The sequence below is a fragment of the Mastigoproctus giganteus genome, chromosome 3 (assembly GCF_048544385.1).
Source record: "Mastigoproctus giganteus isolate SK-2022 chromosome 3, ASM4854438v1, whole genome shotgun sequence".
NCBI lineage: Eukaryota > Metazoa > Arthropoda > Arachnida > Uropygi > Thelyphonidae > Mastigoproctus > Mastigoproctus giganteus.
The window spans coordinates 222,013,691-222,033,418 of NC_143577.1; the positions used below are offsets into that span (position 1 = coordinate 222,013,691).

The 19,728-nt window shown below is 38.4% G+C and overlaps 1 protein-coding gene across 1 annotated transcript in view; it reads right to left on the bottom strand.

Moving 5' to 3' along the window:
• LOC150088768 (calcium-activated chloride channel regulator 1-like) overlaps window positions 1-19,728 on the bottom strand; it is a 179,671-nt gene that overhangs the window by 124,638 nt on the left and 35,305 nt on the right. The window contains exon 6 of the mRNA XM_090370317.1: window positions 14,840-14,973. Within this exon, the coding sequence (XP_090226443.1) occupies window positions 14,840-14,973 (134 nt within the window). The remainder of the gene's footprint in view (window positions 1-14,839; window positions 14,974-19,728) is intronic.

The window sequence follows — 19,728 nt, forward strand, 5'->3', positions numbered from 1 at the left end:
AACATTGACAAATGTAAAGTACTACACATGGGAAACAGGAACCCCAGAGCAATGTATCAACTCTGTGGTACTACACTGACAGTGGTAGAGAATGAAAGGGACTTGGGGGTGGTTGTGCAGGCAGATATGAAGTTCTCTGAGCAGTGCAGACGGGCTGCAAGAGTAGCTCATGGAGTATTGTTAATGATATACAGGAATTTTTCCAGCAGGGATAAGGAGGTGATTATTCCCTTGTATAAGGCAATGGTCAGGCCACACCTAGAGTACTGTATACAGGTCTGGAGGCCTCATTTCAAGAAGGATGTAGAGCTGCTGGAACAAGTACAGAGAAGGGCAACAAGATTAGTGAATGGAACAAAGGGGTGCTCTTACGAAGAAAGGCTTAAGTTTTGCAAATTACAGTGTCTGGAGACTAGGTACCAGCGAGGTGATCTGATAGAGGTGTATAAAGCCTTGAATGGTTTGAGCATGCTCAATGCTGATGGGATTCTGCCTCTAGCTCAGAATAATCACCTGAGAGGGCATAAATTCAAATTGAGAAAAGACAGATGTAGGATAGACGTGCGGAAATTTGCCTTTAGCCAGTGGGTGGTTGGTTGGTGGAACAGACTTCCATCCCTTGTAGTGGAGGTTGATAGCCTAAATAAGTTTAAGGCTCAGCTGGACAGGTATTTTGAACAGAGGGGTGAAATGGAAATGGGTTTTTTTGGCTGATGCTGCATAAGCTTGCTTTCTTGCATCAAATGCCTCTATTAATGCTAATGCTAATACTATCCCATCAGCATTGAGCATGCTCAAACCATTCAAGGCTTTGTACACCTCTATCAGATCACCTCGCCGGTGCCTAGTCTCCAGACACTGCAATTTGCAAAACTTAAGCCTTTCTTCGTAAGAGCAACCCTTTGTTCCGTTCACCAACCTTGTTGCCCTTCTCTGTACTCGTTCCAGCAGCTCCACATCCTTCTTGAAATGAAGCCTCCAGACCTGTATACAGTACTCAAGTTGCGGCCTGACCATTGCCTTATACAAAGAAATAATCACCTCCCTATCCCTGCTAGAAAAATTCCTGTATATCATTGATAAGACACCATGAGCTACTCTTTTAGCCCGTCTGCACTGCTCAGAGAACTTCATATCTGCCTGCACAATTACCCCCAGGTCCTTCTCATTCTCTACCAATGTCAGTGTAGTATCACAGAGTTGATACGTTGCTCTGGGGTTGCTGTTTCTCATATGTAGTACTTTACATTTGTCAATGTTAAACTTCATTTGCCACCTCTCAGCCCATCTGCTCAACCTTTCCAGATCCTGTTGCAGCAGCATAGCATCAGTAGAGTCCTTAACAACCCTTCCAACCTTTGTATCGTCTGCAAACTTGGACATTAAGCTTAATATACCATCATCAATATTATTTATAAATACAGAAAACAACAATGGACCCAACACTGAACTCTGAGGGACTCCACTAATAACATTAGTCCATGATGAGCAGTGTCCATTAATTACCACTCTCTGTCTTCTGCCACTCAACCATCCCTTTATCCATAGCAACAATTTGCCACCAATGCCACACTGCTCCAGTTTGTGCAGCAGTCTTCCATGTGAAAAAGTATCAAAAGCCTTTCTAAGATCCAAGTATATAATATCAAAGTTATTCCCTGCATCCAATTCTTTTGTGACTACATCATAGTATCCAATCAAATTGGTCAGGCAAGACCTTCCCTTAACAAAACCATGCTGTGTCTGTGCTATAACTGAATTCTTGTCAAGATGATCCTGCAGTGCTTCTTTAAACAGTGCTTCCATTAATTTTCCTGGAACAGAAGTTAAACTCACAGGTCTATAATTACTATTGTCAGCCTTTGATCCTCCTTTGTGAATTGGGGTTACATTTGCACATCTCCAGTCTGTGGGAACCTCCCCTGAGTCCAAGGAAGCTCTCATAATTATGGCTAAGGGTTTGCTTACTTCCTTTGCTGCCTCCTTTAATATAACTGGATAGATCCCATCCACCCCAGGTGCCTTTCTTGTGTTTATCTTCAACAATTTCTCCTCCACTTTACTCTCATTTATTACAAGATCATCTAGCTCACTGCCAGTGTTTACTTCATCTATGCATTCCCCTTCCTGAATAACTCCTCATGTGTATGTGTAGTGTGTATCCTTATGTGTAGATGCAAAATATTGATTTAGTTTGTTAGCTACCTGAGCAGGATCATGAACAGTTGATCCATCGATATCAAGTGGACCAATCTGATTCATCCCCTTCCTTCTAGAATTTATATAAGTAAAGAACTCCTTGCTGTTTTTCTTTGCATCCCTTGCCAAAGATTTCTCGTAATCTGCCTTTGCCTGCCTAACCTCCTTTGTAACTTGGTTACAGATCAACTTATATCTATCATAAGCTTCTGTGTCACATGTTAATTTATATGTATCCCATGCATTTTTCTTCTCTGCCATATGTCTCATTAGTTCATCCTTTTAGTTCATCCATTTAGGCCTGACCTTGAATAATATTTCTTAGTTGGTATGTAAAGCCTAGTAGCTTCCAAGATAAGTTCTTTGAATGCTTCCCAATTTGAGTTTGCTGTTGGTAACATCATCAGTTGGTCCCACTGTATAGAATTTAAATACTGTCTAAGACCACCGTAGTCACCTTTACAAAAGCAATAACCCTTCTCTTTACCCCTGATGGTAGTTACCTCCTTGAGTAAATCCCACTTCAGCACACTGTGATCACTGCCACCTAGTGGTTCCTCTATCTGCAGATTCTTAATGCATGAAGAATCACTACTGATAAATCAAGAGTATTGCTCCCTCTAGTTGCCTCCCGAACATGCTGATTTAGAAAACAATCGTCCAATAAATCCACAAAAGCCTTGCTAGTGTGTGAGTGACCAACCCACAAATTCCAGTCAATATCTGGGAAATTAAAATCCCCCATTATAAGACTCTGATTTACTGGCCCACTCTATTTCCCTGTACAGTTCCTTATTATACTCATCAGAGTCATTAGGCCTATAGCACACTCCTACTCTCAAATTTGATCTCCCAATGCTTATGTCACATCAAACTGACTCGACACTGCACTGTCCAGCGATGTCAACTGGATTCACTTCCTTGGATTTTATGTGATTCTTAACTAATAGCATAACCCCTGCTCCCTTCCTATCCTGTCTATCCTTTCTGTAGACGTTGTACTCCCCAAATTCCAGTTCTGCATTACTTATATCTGTGTGACACCACGTCTCTGATATCCCAACGATATCCCAACAATATCCGCCTTTGATGCTTTGAGCAATATCTCAAATTCATCAAATTTATTTACCAAACTTCTAGCATTGGTGTACACGCAAGTATACATGCACCTGTTCTTTTTGTTAGCTACCCTAACACAACCCATGTGTTTTCTTGTACCCCAATGACTCCCTGCAGTCTCTGAAATATCTTGCATCTTATTTTCCAAGCTGCTGCTCATTCCAATAGAAGCAGTGCAAGGATCACTTTCTCCTCTGCCAGTGGCTACTGTTAATCTATTTGTCCTTGTATCCCCTCAATCTATCAGTTTTCCGACCCTCCTAACACTGCCTCGATAGCATCAGCAAACATTCTTGCACCCTTTCGATTTAAGTGCATCCCATCCCTGTAGAAGCAGTCTCTCCTGTTAATAAGTACAGACCAGGCTGAAAAAAAAATTTACCCCTTGAGCCTTGCACAATCTTTCCAGGGCCGAATTGATCGACAGGGCTCTCATCGTATACTCCCATCTATCGTGTCTGGGCAGAATTGCAGACACTTTCAAATTCAACCCTAATTCACGGCTTTTTTTCAACAGTGACCTGTACTTGTTAAGTAATTCCGCCGGTCTCCTACTCTTAATATCATTAGTGCCAACGTGTACAACTATATAACCTTTTGTGCCCTTAAAAGATGATATCCGCTCTACAACGTCATCAACCTTTGCCCCTGGCAGACATACCCTGGTCCTGGTCCACCTATCCTTTTTACAAAGCATGTTTCCCGTTTCCCTGACAATAGTCACCAAGAACTACTAGTTCCTTTGGGACCAGCGCATTCTGCCTTGGGAGCTGCAGCTGTGTTACGTGATGCCCAAGTGCAAGCTCTGGCGTTGGTGTGGGCAGTTGAGAGCTTGATGGGCCCTCACTTTTAATCCTTCGAGGGCATCCACCCTGTTCTTCAAGCTCTCATATAGGCCCATAACAACGCTGAGTTGTCACCTGATTTCCTTACACTCCTTGCATCACGCACATACAAAGACATCCCCCATGGCAGTATCATGCCCCGTACATCAAGCAAATAGTGCATCTTAAAAGGCTGTGATTCAGAGGGCAACTGCCCCCCTCAGTTCTCCCCTGAGCCACAGCACTCCCATTAGCTTGAGCCTTTTGCTTTGCTGCTCTGGTCTGAGTCATGATTTCGATTTAATTTCAATAAAATTTCAATTTCAGTACAAAATTAAAACCCTAAACTTGTATCCCAACACAGTTATAACGCTATATTTATGTTTCAGTATCGAGTGTTATCTACGAAATCACTTTATATAACTTCCGTATCAAGTTAAGTATTAATTATTTATTTTTGCTAATTATTTATGTTACTTAATCTAAGTCGTTATATGTATATAGTTAAAAGTACAATTTAATTGACAGTGAAGTTCAACAAGATTAATAGATTTTCTGATTAATTGACAATATTATATTATGTACTATACTATACTAAGCTTATGCTATCTATTTTGAGATATTTTGTATTGCGTAACAATGGCGGCAATTACGAACGGTAAATCTACGGACACTTAAGTATCGATTAACTTCCAAATCTCGCTGTCTCAATTCAGAATAAACTAAGGATTCCATTCAAACATGTTGCTGTTTTCTACAGCAACATGTTCAAATGGCAACCAGAGGGAGTAATACTCTTGATCTGATTATTGGGTGATTATTCATGCATTAAGAATTTGTAGATAAATAACCACTAGGTGACAGTGATTACAGTGTACTGATGTGGAATTTAATTAAAGGTGTAACTACCATCAAGGGTAAAGGGAAGGGTTTTCGTAAAGATGACTGCAGTGGTCTCAAATGGTTTTTAAATTCTGTTCAGTGGGACCAATTGATTATGTCACCAACAGCAAATTCTAAATGGGAAGCATTCAAGGAAGAAATTTTGGAAGCTACTAGGCTTTTTGTTCCAACTAAGAAATACTATTCAAGATTCAGGCCTAAATGGATGTTAGATTAATTAATGAGGCTTGTGGCAGAGAAGAAATATGTGTTGGATGCATATAAATAAATTATCAGGTGACACAGAAGCCTATGGCAGATATAAGCTAGTGTGTAATCAAGTCACAATGGAGGTTAGGCAAGTGAAGGCTGATTACGAGAAATCCTTGGCAAAGGATGCAAAGAAAAACCACAAAGACTTTACTTATGTAAAAACTCTGGAAGGAAGGAAAGAAGGAAGGGGATGAATAAGATTGGTCCACTTTATGTTGGTAGTCCGACTGTTGATGATTCTGCACAGATAGCTGACAAACTGATTGAGTATTTTGCATATTTTGCATCTACATTCACACAAGAGGAATTTTACTGAAATCAACTGTTAGATCTCATTAGATTTTAGTAAACAGAAGTTTACTAAAATCTAACAGGGATCTAAATGATTTTGTAATAACGCAGATCAAAGTGGAGGAGAAATTGTTGAAGTTAAACATAAAAAAGGCACCTTGGGTGGATGTAATCTATCCAGTTATATTGAAGGAAGTTAGCAAACCCTTAGCCATAATTAGGAGAGCATCTTTAGATTAATGGGAGGTCCCCATGGACTGGAGAGGTGCCAATGTATCCCCAATTCACAAAGTGGATTCAAAGGGTGAAACAAATAACTATAGACCTGTTAGTATAAGGCCTTGAATGGTTTGAGCAGGTGCAATGCTGATGGGATTCTTTCTCTTGCTCAGATTAAGAACCTGAGGGGGCACATATTCAGATTGAGGAAAGACAGTTGTAAAATAGATGTACGGAAGTTTGCTTTTAGCCAGCGGGTAGTTGATCATTGGAACAGACTTCCATCTGTTGTTGTGGAAGTTGATAACTTAAATAAATTTAAGGCTGAACTAGAGAAACATTTGGAGTGACTGGATAAGTGAAATGGGAAGGTTTTTTTTTGGCCGATGCTATATAAGCTTGCTTTCTTGTATCATATACCTCAACTAATGCTAATTAGTGAAACATTAAAAACATTGGCATCCCATACTCTTCTTATGATCCAACTTCCACAGTTTTACAGCCTGCTGAATATCCACAAGCCAGGTGTCCCCTTATGATCTATCGTCTCGTACTGTGGCTCCCCAATTTATGAGTAGTCGAAATTTGTTGCCAGTCTACTTTCACCTCTAGTAGAGAACACTGTCCACGTGATTTCAAACAGTGCAGAGTTCTTACACCTGGTTTACAGCCTTACCATTTAAGATCAGATTATGGCCTCATCTGATGTGGTGTCACTATTCACGTCAGTTCTCATCCAACTAGCCATCATATGCGCTAAACAACTTCTTGATAACGACCCACTCTGAGCAGCAGAACTTCACTCCACTATCTGCCAATGACATTTGTGCTGCCCTCATGTTGTGCCTGACTGGTGGTGTTGTCGTGTTCAGTGAATCCCTCTACTGTCAAATTCATGGTACAGCTACGGGTGCACCCAGCTTGGTTACAGCAGACATTGCTATGAAAGAGCTGGAGGGTCATGCATTTGTCGATTTGCCAGATCCTTCTGGTGTCGCTATGATGACAATGTGTTTGTCGTCATTCCCTCCGGGTCGGGAGACTGATTTTTGTGACACCTCAACTCTCTGTTGCCCTTTATTCAATTCACCATTGAACTGGAGTTGGGCAATACTCTCTCCTTTTTAGATACTCTTGTTCGGTGCAAGGGCATGCATTTAAAAGCTTCAGTCCACCACAAATCAATATGTGCTGGCCAATTCACCACTACAGGTGAGCACGTGCTCGCAACCAGCTTCTCCCTCAGTACCGCACGAACCCTACTAAACCGTGCCTGGACTCATTCTAGTTTGATGGATGAAAGATGTGATGAGAGTGTTTAAATAAAAACAGATCTGGCTAGATGTGGCTACCCTTCCAGTGCCCTAGACAAATGTGACCTGCAGGCCTGTGACCACGCAGCACACCTTAGGGCTTCCCATAGCAATGACACTACCTCGAACGCCTTTATTCCCTACTACCCGGTCATGTCACAACAGCTCTCTAAAATTTTATGGGCCCATGGGATAAAGTACTTGCAACTACCAGGCAGGATCTTGCGGTCCCTCCTCTCAAGGGTAAAAAAACACCGATTTCCTCCCCCATAGCCATTTCTAGTCTTCCCAGCACAACCTTGATCTGCACCGTAATGTTGAAACTAACGGCCAATCCTGACACTACCGCCATCGCATGTGGTTGGAATCACTCCACATTTCCTGTTGTCAGGATGCCTTTAACCGAAATAAAGAAGGATGTATCCGTCTCATCATGGAAGCAGTTATGATAAGCATTGGCAAATGCTTCATATTCAAACACTACAGTTATAGCCACAAGCCTCTACTTCGTTACTAACACTCATTCCCCAACTGAAGAAGGACTATGCAAGTCTGAAAGCTTTTGGTAGATTTATTTATTTTGTTTACTTTACTAGATTAAAGGATTTTTGCTCAAACCTTGTTCTTTATCCCCCCCCCCCCTTACGACTGAAATATATAAACAAGAGCATGTTATTTATTACTCAGGAGTAGAAATAGCATAGAAAAGAATACAATTGTCATGCGTGAAATATATTAGAGAAATTAAAATTAAGGTGAATGGAAGTTGGGGTTTGACTGACATTTTGAGAGCTATCTTGTTTTTTGATTCTGAGATTTAAAGAAATCTAAGGAAATGCCTGTTGGCTGTCTGCTCCCTTCTTCTTTCAGAAAAAGAAGGGAACAGGATAGACTGAAAATGTCAGGCTCCCCCCCTCTCATTTTACCTCTATTGTAACTCCATAGCTGCCAGCCCTCTGGATATATGATAAAGAATCCATCTTTTTTACTTGATTTGACCATTCTTTGTCTCATCATCATAATGTAGTTGTACATATAGGTAAGCAAACCCTTAGCCATAAATATGAGAGAATCCTTGGATTCAGGGAGTGTACCTATGGACTAGATATGTGCAATAAGGACCAGTTCACAAAGGTGACATGAACAATTACAGACCTGTTAGATTAAATTCTGTTGCCAGAAAAATAATGGAGTCACTGGTTAAAGAAGTAATGCAGAACCATCTAGACAGGAATGCAATTATACTGCAGTAATTGCATGGATTTGTTAAGGGGCACTCTTGCATGACCAATCTGATTAAATACTTATAATGCAGTAACAAAAGGAACTGGATGCAAAAAATAATTTTGATATCATATACAAGCAGTTTCTTCTTTATGAGTTTTCGCTTTATGAGTTCTCAGGTTAACGAGTTCTTTTTTTTTTTTTTTTTTTTAAGTATCAACAGAATTGAAAATATGAACATTATTGCAATAAATAAAGCTAAACATTCATAAATATGACATTTCAAACCACACACGTAGCTATACAATACATTACTACTTTGCGTGCATTTATTTGTTCAGGCAGAGATAAGGAGGGAGGTCTAACTTTTAAAAGAATTCCATATTTTAGATGCAACTAAAATAGAACAAGCCTGGGACAAAATTACAGAGAAGAACATGAAAGGTGTTTGGAATAAACTCTGCCATCAGTTTATTGATAATTTTGAAGGATTTCAAAAACCAGCAGAGATTGTACAAAATGAAACAGAAGTGGTCATTAATATTGCTAACCAATTGCAGCCGAGGTTTCTACAACTGATGTCACTAATCTGCTTCAAACGCACAGTGTAGAGCTCACAAAATGTGAAGAAGCTGAGGAAGAAGAAGATTTAATAGCTGAAACTCCTGTTCGTTCCTTCACTCTCAAGAGGCTTGATGATGCTTTTCAACATATAGAAAAAGCAATTGAGATTTTTGAGTCACAAGATTCAAATTTTGAGCTAACTAGAAAAGTTGCTACAAATTTAAAAAATGCTTATGTACTATCATGAAATTTGTAAAGAAAAGAGAAGACTGCCTTGGAAACAAACGACTCTTGAAACATTTCTGAAGAAGAAGAAGAAGACTCCTTGTGCTCCAACAAGCCAATAACGAGTGCCGAGCCAACAATGAGTGAAGAACCATCAATGAGTGTGCATTTAGTTGATGACGAAAGAATAAACATTCTTTAACATTTGTATGACATAAATAATTTCTTTATTTATTATTATAATTTGTTTGATTTTTAAAGGATATGTCTTCATTTCTGTGAATAAAATAAATTATTGTTAATATATTTTTATTAATATAATAAATTATGTTAATAAAGAATAAACTATTCGTTTTTTTTACCTTTATTTAACATTACTATGATCAAATTTCATTGTTGAGAATGTAACCCCTGTTTTTAACATTGTCTATGGGAAATACATTCCCGCTTAACGAGCGCATGTTAGGAATGAATTAACTTGTAAAGTTGGGAACTACTTGTACATGGATTTCAGGAAGAATTTTTATACTGTTGCACATAAAAGACAGCTGTACAAACTAGAGCAATATGGCATTAAGGGTAAGTTACTGCTATGGATAAAGGGATGACTGAGTGGAAGAAGACAGAGTGGTTATCAATGGACCAGTGTTATTAGTGCAGATCCCCAGAATTCAGTGCTGCACCCATCCAAACAGACCTGGGGGTAACTGTACAATCATATATGAAGTTCTCTGAGTAAGGTAGACAAGCATCTGGGACAGCACATGGGGTTTTGTTAATGATATACAAGAATTTTGCTAGCAGGGATAAGGAGGCGATTATTCCATTTTATAAAAGTAATGGAAGTCTGTTCCAACAGTCAACTACCCACCGGCTGAAGGGAAACATATGCACATATATTCTGCAACCATCATTCCTCAACTTCAATTTATGCCCCCTCACATGTGTAGTTTCAGCAAGTGGAAAAATGCCATTAACATTCAGCTTACTCAATCCATTCAAGGCTTTAAATACCTCAGTCAGATCTCACTGCAGGTGCCCAGTCTCAAGATGCTGCAATTTGCAGAACTGAAGCTTTTCTAGGTAATAGCACCCTTTTGTTCCCTTCACCAATCTGGTTGCCCTTCTCTCTACTCATTCCAGCAGATCTAAATCATTTTTAAAGTGAGGTCTGCAGACCTGTATACAATACTTAAGATGTGGCCTAAGCATGACTTTATACAAACGGATAATCACCTCCTTATCCTTGCTAGCAAAGTTTTTGTATATCTTTGACTAAACCCCATGAGCTGTCCTGGAAACATGTCTGCACTGCTAGAGAATTCATTTCTGACTGTGCAATTACCCCAGGTCTTTTTCATTCTCCACTACCCTGAGTTCAGTACCACACAGTTGATAAGTTACTCAATGTTAAACTTCAGCTGCCATTTCTCAGTCCATCGACCTAATTTTCTTAGATCTTGTTGCAGTAGCTCATCCAGATGAATTGTCAATAACCCTACCAACCACTGATAACCACTCCCTGTCTTTTCCCACTTAACCTTTGTCCTTTTTTACCTTTGTCCATAGCAGTAACTTGTCCTTAATGCTGCATTGCTCCAGTTTTTACAGCAGTCTTTTATGTGCAACAGTATCAAAAGCCTTTCTAAAATCAAAGTATATAATGCCAAAATTTTTTTGCATCCAGTTCCTTGGTCACTGCATCACAGCAACCTGTCAGGTTGGTTAGACAAGACCGTCCATTAACAAATCTATGCTGTGATTACAGAATAATTGCATACTTGTCCAAATGGTCCTGCATTACTTCTTTAACCAGTAATTCCATTATTTTCCCTGAACAGACATTACGTTGACAGGTCTGTAATTACTCATGTTGCCTTTTGATCCCCCTTTAAAAATTGGCGATACATTTGCACATCTTCAGCCCATAGGGACCTCCATCGAATATAAGGTTCTCTCATATTTATGGCTAAAGGATTGCTTATCTCCTTTGCTGCCTGCCTGCCTTAATATAACTGATAGATTCAATCCACCCCAAGTGCCTTTTTTATGTTCATCTTCAACAATTTCTCCTCCACTTTCCTGTCAGTTATCACAAAGTCATTTAGCTCCTCGTTAGATTTTGATAAACTTCTGGTATCCCCTTTCCTAAAGAATTCCTCATTCATTAATTAATGAAATGAAAAATACCTATTCAATCTGTCGACAACAGTTAAGCCATAGACTTCAAGTGGCCTAAACTGATTCAACCCCTTCCTTATACTGTTAATATAAGCATAGAAGTCTTTGCTGTTTTACTTTGCATTCTTTGCCAGAGACTTCCCATAATCTGCCTTAGCTTGCCTAACTTCCTTTGTGACTTGATTACAGACTATTTTATATATACCATAGGTTTCTGTCTTGCCTGATAATTTATATGCATCCCATGCACTTTTTTCTCTGCTATGTGTCTCAATAGTTCATCTGACATCCATTTATGTACCGTATTTCCCCATGTATAAGACGCACCCTTTTTCGAAAAATTTGGAGTCTAAAAACTGGGTGCGTCTTATACAGTGGTTGTAGATTTTTTTTACTTGCATTTCCCGCTTTTTCGTGCTTGTTGTCTTTGCGCTCATTGTTTCGCACTTGTTACCGGTATATTAGGTTACATTTTGCCACGTTCTGCCCAGAAATGGCTCAGAAAAAATTTTCGTACAGTGCTGAATTCAAGTTAAAATTGAATGGAAATCGTGCTGCTGAACGTAAGTTTGGTCCTCCTCCAACTGAGAAAACGATCCGAGACTGGCTACGGGAAGAAGAAACCCTACTGAAAATGCCACGGCACAAGAAGGCCATGAGAGGCAAGTCAGCAAAATGGCCTGATTTAGAGAGGGAATTGAAGATATGGATTGAAGAGCAAAGGACAATTGGAATTCCTGTGTAAACAAAGATGGTTCACAGCATGAGGCAAGAAGAATTGCTGATGAAAAAGAAGTTACTGATTTCAAAGGAGGACACAATTGGTGCTTCAGGTTCATGAAACGGAATGGACTAAGCATGTGTACATGCACCAGACTTGCCCAAAAGATGCCTGAAAGCTATGAGCAGAAGGTCCTTGAATTTCATCGTTTTGTCATTCAATGTCAGAAGACACATCAGTTTGAGTTGGGACAGATTGCAAATATGGACGAAGTCTCCCTTCAATTTGATGTCCCAAGTAACAGAACTGTTGATAAGAAGGGGGTGAAAACTAACTGTGAAGACAAGTGGACATGAAAAGAGCCATTACACAGTTGTTCTAGCTTGTTGTGCCGATGGAACCAAGCTGCCTCCTATGCTGATTTTCAAACGCAAAACAATGCCAAAAGAAGACATTCCTCGAGGAGTGATTGTCCATGTTCATGACAAGGGTTGGATGGATCAGGATGGGATGAAGATCTGGTTTGAGGAAGTTTGGAGCAGGAGACCAGATGGGCTCTTACGCAAACCTGCCCTATTGGTGCTTGATCAGTTCAGGGCACACATAACAAAAACACAAAGAAGATTGCTGCAGAGCAAAAAAAAAAAAATTGCCGTCATACCTGGAGGCTTGACATCCCAGCTCCATCCACTTGATGTCAGCATTAACAAACTCTTCAAAGCTGCCATGAGATACGAATGGAATCAATGGATGAAGTCTTCTGGGGACAATTTGACACCAGCAGGAAGAGTGAAGAAACCAACTATAGGAGAAGTTTGTACCTGGGTGAAAAGATCCTGGGATAATATCAAGATTGAGATCATTGTCAAGTCATTTAAGAATGGCATTTCAAATGCCATAGATGGAACTGAGGACGAGGCAATATATGAAGACAGTGATTCGTCATCAGACACAGATGAGGCCAAGCTAATGGATGGGAGTTTTGACAGTGATGAGTTGTATGAATTTTATGATGAATAAAACTTGAGTTCAATAACTTTATGTAATACATTTTTTTTTTTTTTTTTTTTTTTTTTTCAAATTTTGGGCCCCAAAATTAAGGTGCGTCTGATACATGGGGAAATACGGTAAGCCTTGAACAGTATTTCTTTGTTGATATGAAAAGCCTAGTAGCTTCTTTGATTACTACTTTGAAGATTTCCCATTTAGAATTTGCTGTTGATAATATCGTCAGTTGGTCCCACTGCACAGAATTTAAAAACTGTCAAAAATGTCTGAGACCAGAGCAGTCACCCTTATGAAAGCAAAAGCCTTTTCCTTTGATAGTAGTTATGTCTTTAATTAAGTTCCACATTATCGCACTGTGATTGCTTCCACTCAATAGGTCTTTTATTTGCAGATTCTTAATGCACGAAGAATCACTACTGATAACCAGATAAAGAGCATTGCTTCCTTTTGTTGCCTCTCTAACATGCTGCTGTAGAAAACAGTTATCCAAGAGATCCACCACAAAAATCTTGCTAGTGTGTGAATGACCAACCCGCAAATTCCAGTCAGCATCTGGAAAGTCAAAATCCCCCATTACAAGACATTCTGCTTTGCTGGCCCATTCTATTTCTCTCTATAGCTGTTTAGTGTACTCTTCAGTTATTGGGCCTAAACCACATTCCCACTCCCAACTTTGTTTTCCCAGTGCTTATATCACACCAAACTAACTCAACATTGCACTTGTCACCTATGTCAACTAGATGCACTGCCTTAGATTTAATATGCTTCTTAACTAAGAGCATAACCCCTCCACTTCTCCTGTCTTGTCTGTCCTTCCTGTATACATTATACTCCCCATATTCAAATTCAGGATCACTTATGTCTGAGTAATAGTGTCTCTGCTATTCCTACAATGTCTGCATTTGATGACTTAATCAGTGCTTCAAATTCATCAAATTTATTTACAGTGCTCCTAGCATCAGTGTAGGTGCAAGTATGCATGCAAATGTTCTTACTCTTAGTTACTGTAACACAGCCAATGTATTTATTTGTTCTATGTTGACCCATAGCAGGGCCAGAAATCCTAGACACCTGGCTTTCCAGGCTGCTGCATGTACCAATAGTAGCAGTGCAAGAGTCACATTCACCTCTGCCTGTGGCTCTAGTTAAACTATTAGTCTGTGCATCCCCCTCCCCCAAGCTCGCAGTTTTCCAACCCACCTATCGCTGCCTGGATAGCATCAGCAAATATGCTTGCTCTCATTCTATTCAAGGTATCCCATCCTTATAAAAACAGTCGCTCCTGTTAAATGGACAATCCAAAAGAGAAATCCAGAAGTAAGCCAATGTTTGAAAGCACACTGTACTGGTAAATTCGTTGCTATATTTTAATATGAAATGCATTTGGCCAGCGAAATTTAATTTCTATTGCAGTGTGACTATTAAAAAATCTGCTCTTTTCAAAAAACCTGTTTTTCACCAGTTTTGGCACAAACTTCTTTCCCCTCCTGCTTTGTTTGTTTGGTGTTCCTATATGTTGTACTTCATTAGCGAGTTGCAAAATAGAAACACTGCCCAAGATACAATTTAAAAAAAAAAAAGTTTGAGATGACAGCGCATAAGGATATTAATAAGAATATTTATTATATTAATGGAGTAAAGTGTATGAACAAAGTTTTGATGACAAATCTTTATCAGTCGCCTAATCACAGCAATCATAAAAATTGTGACACTGGCTGATGACTATTTTAATTTAACTGATAAAATAAGCCTATTTTATTTTTTCTTGAATTAAAACAAACAATCACGTCACTTACCCTGTGTTGTTAATCATGTCTTTATGCGACAGAATTACCTTAAATGTGTCCTGATAATTGCAGAGCACATTATGTTTGGTAGGGGAATATATATTATGTTTGAAGTTTGTTGTTTCATCACAGTAGTCTTTTACCTATGCAAACAAAAAAGATAAAATGAATTATGCCTGTGTTGTTATCACAGTACCAAAAACTTATTGCTATGAGTTATCATTACAAATACTATATGTGCAAGAGATACATTATTTGTATCAGTGGTATTCAACCTGCATTCTGTGAAACCCTCCAAAAATGTTCTGTAAATTATTTTATTGCTTTTTTATTTAATTTGTATATGTATATATATTACTGTTTTTAAAGATGTTGGAGTTCTGTGGAAAAGTTGAATTTACAAAAAGGGTTCTACAACTGATAAAGGTTGAAGAGCACTGGCTTATATCATGGCAATAATGGAGTAGAAACTGAACTCAGCATTAATAAATATACAAACCAATACATATACAGTAATACCCCGACTTACGCGAACTCAGAGTTACGTGGTTCTTGATTTTTTCGTTTGGTGTATATCTAAAATTAGCTTACCAGTGATTTGGAAGTCAAATCATAAAGCTTGGGTGACAGCTTCCGCTTTTGAGGACTGGTTTGGTCACCACTTCATACCCGAAGTTGAACGTTATTGCAAGTCTAAAGAGATTCCATTTAAAGTGATGCTTCTTATTGACAATGCACCCGGTCACCCTCCTGCCACCCTAATTAATTTCGACCCACGTGTGAAAGCTGTGTTTTTGCCTCCAAACACAACCAGCTTGCTTCAACCGATGGACCAGGGAGTCATCAAAACATTCAAGGCTTACTACACAAGCCGTTTGTTTGCACATCTGAATGAAGCTATGAGACAAAATAGTGAGATATCTGTTAAAGACTTTTGGAAACAATTCAATGTTTTAGATGCCGTAAGAATCATTGAAGAATCTTGGGATGAAATTCACAAAAAAAAACATTGAATGGCGTCTGGAAGAAACTTTATCCATTTTTTTTCAAAAAGGAGACGAAAACAATGCCAGAAACTGATCATGTCGCTCATGTGAGAGAAGAAGTTGTTAATCTTGCCAGGCAATTAGATTTGGAAGTCAATGGTGATGATGTCAATGAGCTGTTGGATTCACATAGTCAGGAGCTGACAATGAATGAGCTCACAGAGATGCGTGAGCAAAACGTCACTGAAGTATCCGACACTTCAGACCCACTTCCACCAGAAAAGTACATGACAATTGCAAGCTTGACAGAAGGTCTCAGCTCAATTGAAAAGGGCTTAAAAATTTTAGAAAACATAGACTCCAACGAAGAACGCATTATAGCTACAAAGCAAGGAATAAAAAAAATATTAGCTTGCTAAGAAGAAATTCTGCGTGAAAAAAAAGAAGGCGCTGTGTCGTCAGACGAATTTGTTAGATTTTATGAAGCCATCGACATCGAAATAACTTTTTTACGTAACTCATTTATTTTTTTAATACATTTTGTATTAATATGTATAAAGAACTGCAATTTTATTAAATATTTTTCTTCTAAACTAGTGTTTTTGTTAGTCGTTGGTCCCAATTAAACAAAATTTATATGTATTTATATGCAAAGTTGTACCCCGACTTACGTGAATTCGACTTAAGCGTTTTTCGTCAGACCCACCTATTGTGTAACTTAGGGGTATTACTGTATATACTTAATAGCACTTTATGTTATAAGTACATTCATTAAGCTACCATGAAATTCACACATAACTTTATAAGTCTATGTGTGATATGTGGATTGCAAACAGCTCAGTTATGTTTAACTTGTAAGGTGTAGCTAATTAGTTTTCATAATATAGAATACCAGATCCATGGCTTTGGTATTCATATGCATACCTGTCACTGAATTTTTTATTTTATTTTTATGTTTTGGTCAGTATAACATTTATACCAACCAAATATCAGTATAACACTATAAAAATACCACTATAACATTTATACTGATATATTTAATATCAACAATTAAAGAAAATTTCACAGCCTAAATGTTTGCACAGGCAATTTTATACCCAATTTTGTACTCCAGCATTTAGAAACTTATAATAATGTGTCTACATATTAGTATGCCTCATTCATTTCTTTTTATTAATAATACTATTCATATTATAAAAAAATATCATATTCATAATGATAGTAGCTAATTTAAAAAAAAAAACATAACATCCAGTGTTTTTTAGATGATTCAGTTTCCAGTTTTTGGAAATGAGAAACATTCATACATAACAAGTTATGTATGAATGTTTCTCATTAAAGTTTTTTTTTTTTTTTTTTGACAGTTTAGTAACATATGACTAACAAGCAGTGCCAGTGCCATGAATCTTGTCATCCCACTCACACACTTATTTCACCATTCATTCAATCTCTTGGTAGTGAGTTTCGAATTAAAAAAAAACATTTTTCACTACTCTTTTGTATGTTTGTATGCCTTGTCATGACTAGCCTAGTAATAATACACAATGAAACTACTATAATAAAAATTATCATAGCCACCACATTTTGACCTTTGAAAAGATGGAGATTTGGTAATTGTAAATATGAGAAAAGTTTTTCTCATAATTACAATCATCTTTACTTTGCAAAAATGTTGAATCAAACTTTTGTTTATAACAATCAGGAAGCCCACTGTCTAGATTTGGCTGTTAAAAGAATTTCCAAAGTTTCATCAGTTAATCTGAGCTGAGTTTTTAATTTTTTAAAACAGCTGAATATCCTCTCACACTCAGCATTGCTATGAGAAATTGTCAAAATCCTGATAATCAACATATATCATGCAAGTTGATTACCAACAGACCATACAATCATAACTTACCATATTATAGTGTGAGTCTGGCTGGCACCAACAAACACACTATTTCCAATGTACACAAAAGTTCTGTGGTGCATATGACTGCCAACTGCTGAGAAAGGCAGGATGGTCAATGAAGGAGGAGGAGGAGGAAATATGAGGGAGGTTCAATAAAGAATTGCTCTGACCTAGCTGCAGTGGCCTCTGTGCTAGCCTGTTGATTTTCGTCACAGGTTTTAGTCCTTCTCTACAAGCCACTGTGCAGATTTACACATTTTTCCCATCGATGGATGAGGCTATGGATACGGTTTTTGTAGAAGTGGTGAGGTTGGTCTTTTAACCATGACTCTGTTGCAGAAATGAGTGTCTCATCGTCGGGGAAGTGGGTCCCCTGAAGAAATGATTTGAGGGAAGGAAACAAGAAGTCTGATGGTGCAAGATTGGGTGAGTAGGCTGGATGGGACAGTATTTCATATCCACAAGTGGCCGCTTGTGTTGTTGCAATTTCAGAAGTGTGAACTGGGGCATTGTCTTGAAGCATTCTCACATCTTTGGACAGCATTCCATGCCAACATGCTTTGATTTTCTCCTGTAATTTTGTGAGTAGGTTGGCATAATAGGCACCTGTGATTGTTCTACCTTTCGGCAGGTAATCAGTCATTATTACGCCTTTCTCATTCCAAAACACTGTCAGCAAGACTTTTCCTGCTGACACTTGGACCCTTGTCTTCTTTGAGGGGGAACCATGATGTTGCCACCCCATGGACAGCTTTTTACTTTCAGGGTCAAAATGATGTATCCAACTTTCCTCCTGAGTGATTAGATGAGAGAAAAGGTCTTCCCCATTTTTTTTTGGCACAGGGCTAACAACTCATGATTTCTGTTGTCGATCAGCCTTCTGGAAACCAGTCAATAATCAGGGAATCCATCTTGCACTCAATTTCCATAAATGGAGTTGGTCATGAAGGACTGTTTCAACAGAGTCCACACTAATCTTCACCTCCTGGGACAATTCAAGCACAGATATCCAGCAATCTTCCATGATTAATGACTCCACTTTTCTGATTGTGCTGTCATCAATGGCTGAATGGGGATGACCTGGAATGGGCTCAGATTCTACCGATATCCGACCAAACCTAAACTGTTTATGCCAGTACTTCACAATGCCATAGGATGAGGCTTCATCCTTATATACAGCGGTCGTCTCCTCTTGGATTTCTTTAGGAGATTCTCCCTTCAAGAACAGATACCAGATTACAGCCCTGGTTCAACTTTGTCCATGATGCTACTTTGTCTCACATTCAGCTCTGTAAGAGAAAAAAATTAAGACACAGGGCTGAAATTTTACACCTTTAGTACAGAGATATGTATGATGCTACACACAAAATATCATGTATCCTGCAATATGTGGAAGTAGATGAGGGCGATTCTTTATTGAACCACCTTCATATGGGAGGAATGGTACACAAAAAAGAGATTATCAGTCATGATTTTACATGTGACATTTTTATATGTTTCTGGTGTTACTTGCTGTAGATTTATAAGGATACTGATATTATTAGTATTAATAATGGCTGTATGATGCAAGGAATCAGGGATCTTCTTCACCAACCAACAAAAAATAAATAAACAAACAAACAAAAGAAAAACACTTGCAGTGTTTCCTCTTCCTGTACATACTAACCCAATGGGGCCTTTCATCTTCTATAAGCAGTTAGTCTCAATTATCTACAGAAACAATATATTCTTAGTGGTTAAATGACTTGTTGGCTGAAGGAAAATTTTCTATAATCTACTATATAATTCTCTCCCTTAGTTTGAATTTATGCTCTCTGGTTCTAGCATCATTTAATACATGAAAATTTCACCTTCATTTTACCATCACCTCTCAGTGCCTTAAAAGCCAGTTAGATCCCCTCTAAGGTACCTTTAGAGGGGTTCTAATTCTGTGCAAGTATTTAGAACAAGAATTTTTTACACAATTTTTTGTGTGTGTGTGTGCATACATGCACATGTATACAAAGGGTACTAGGAAAGTT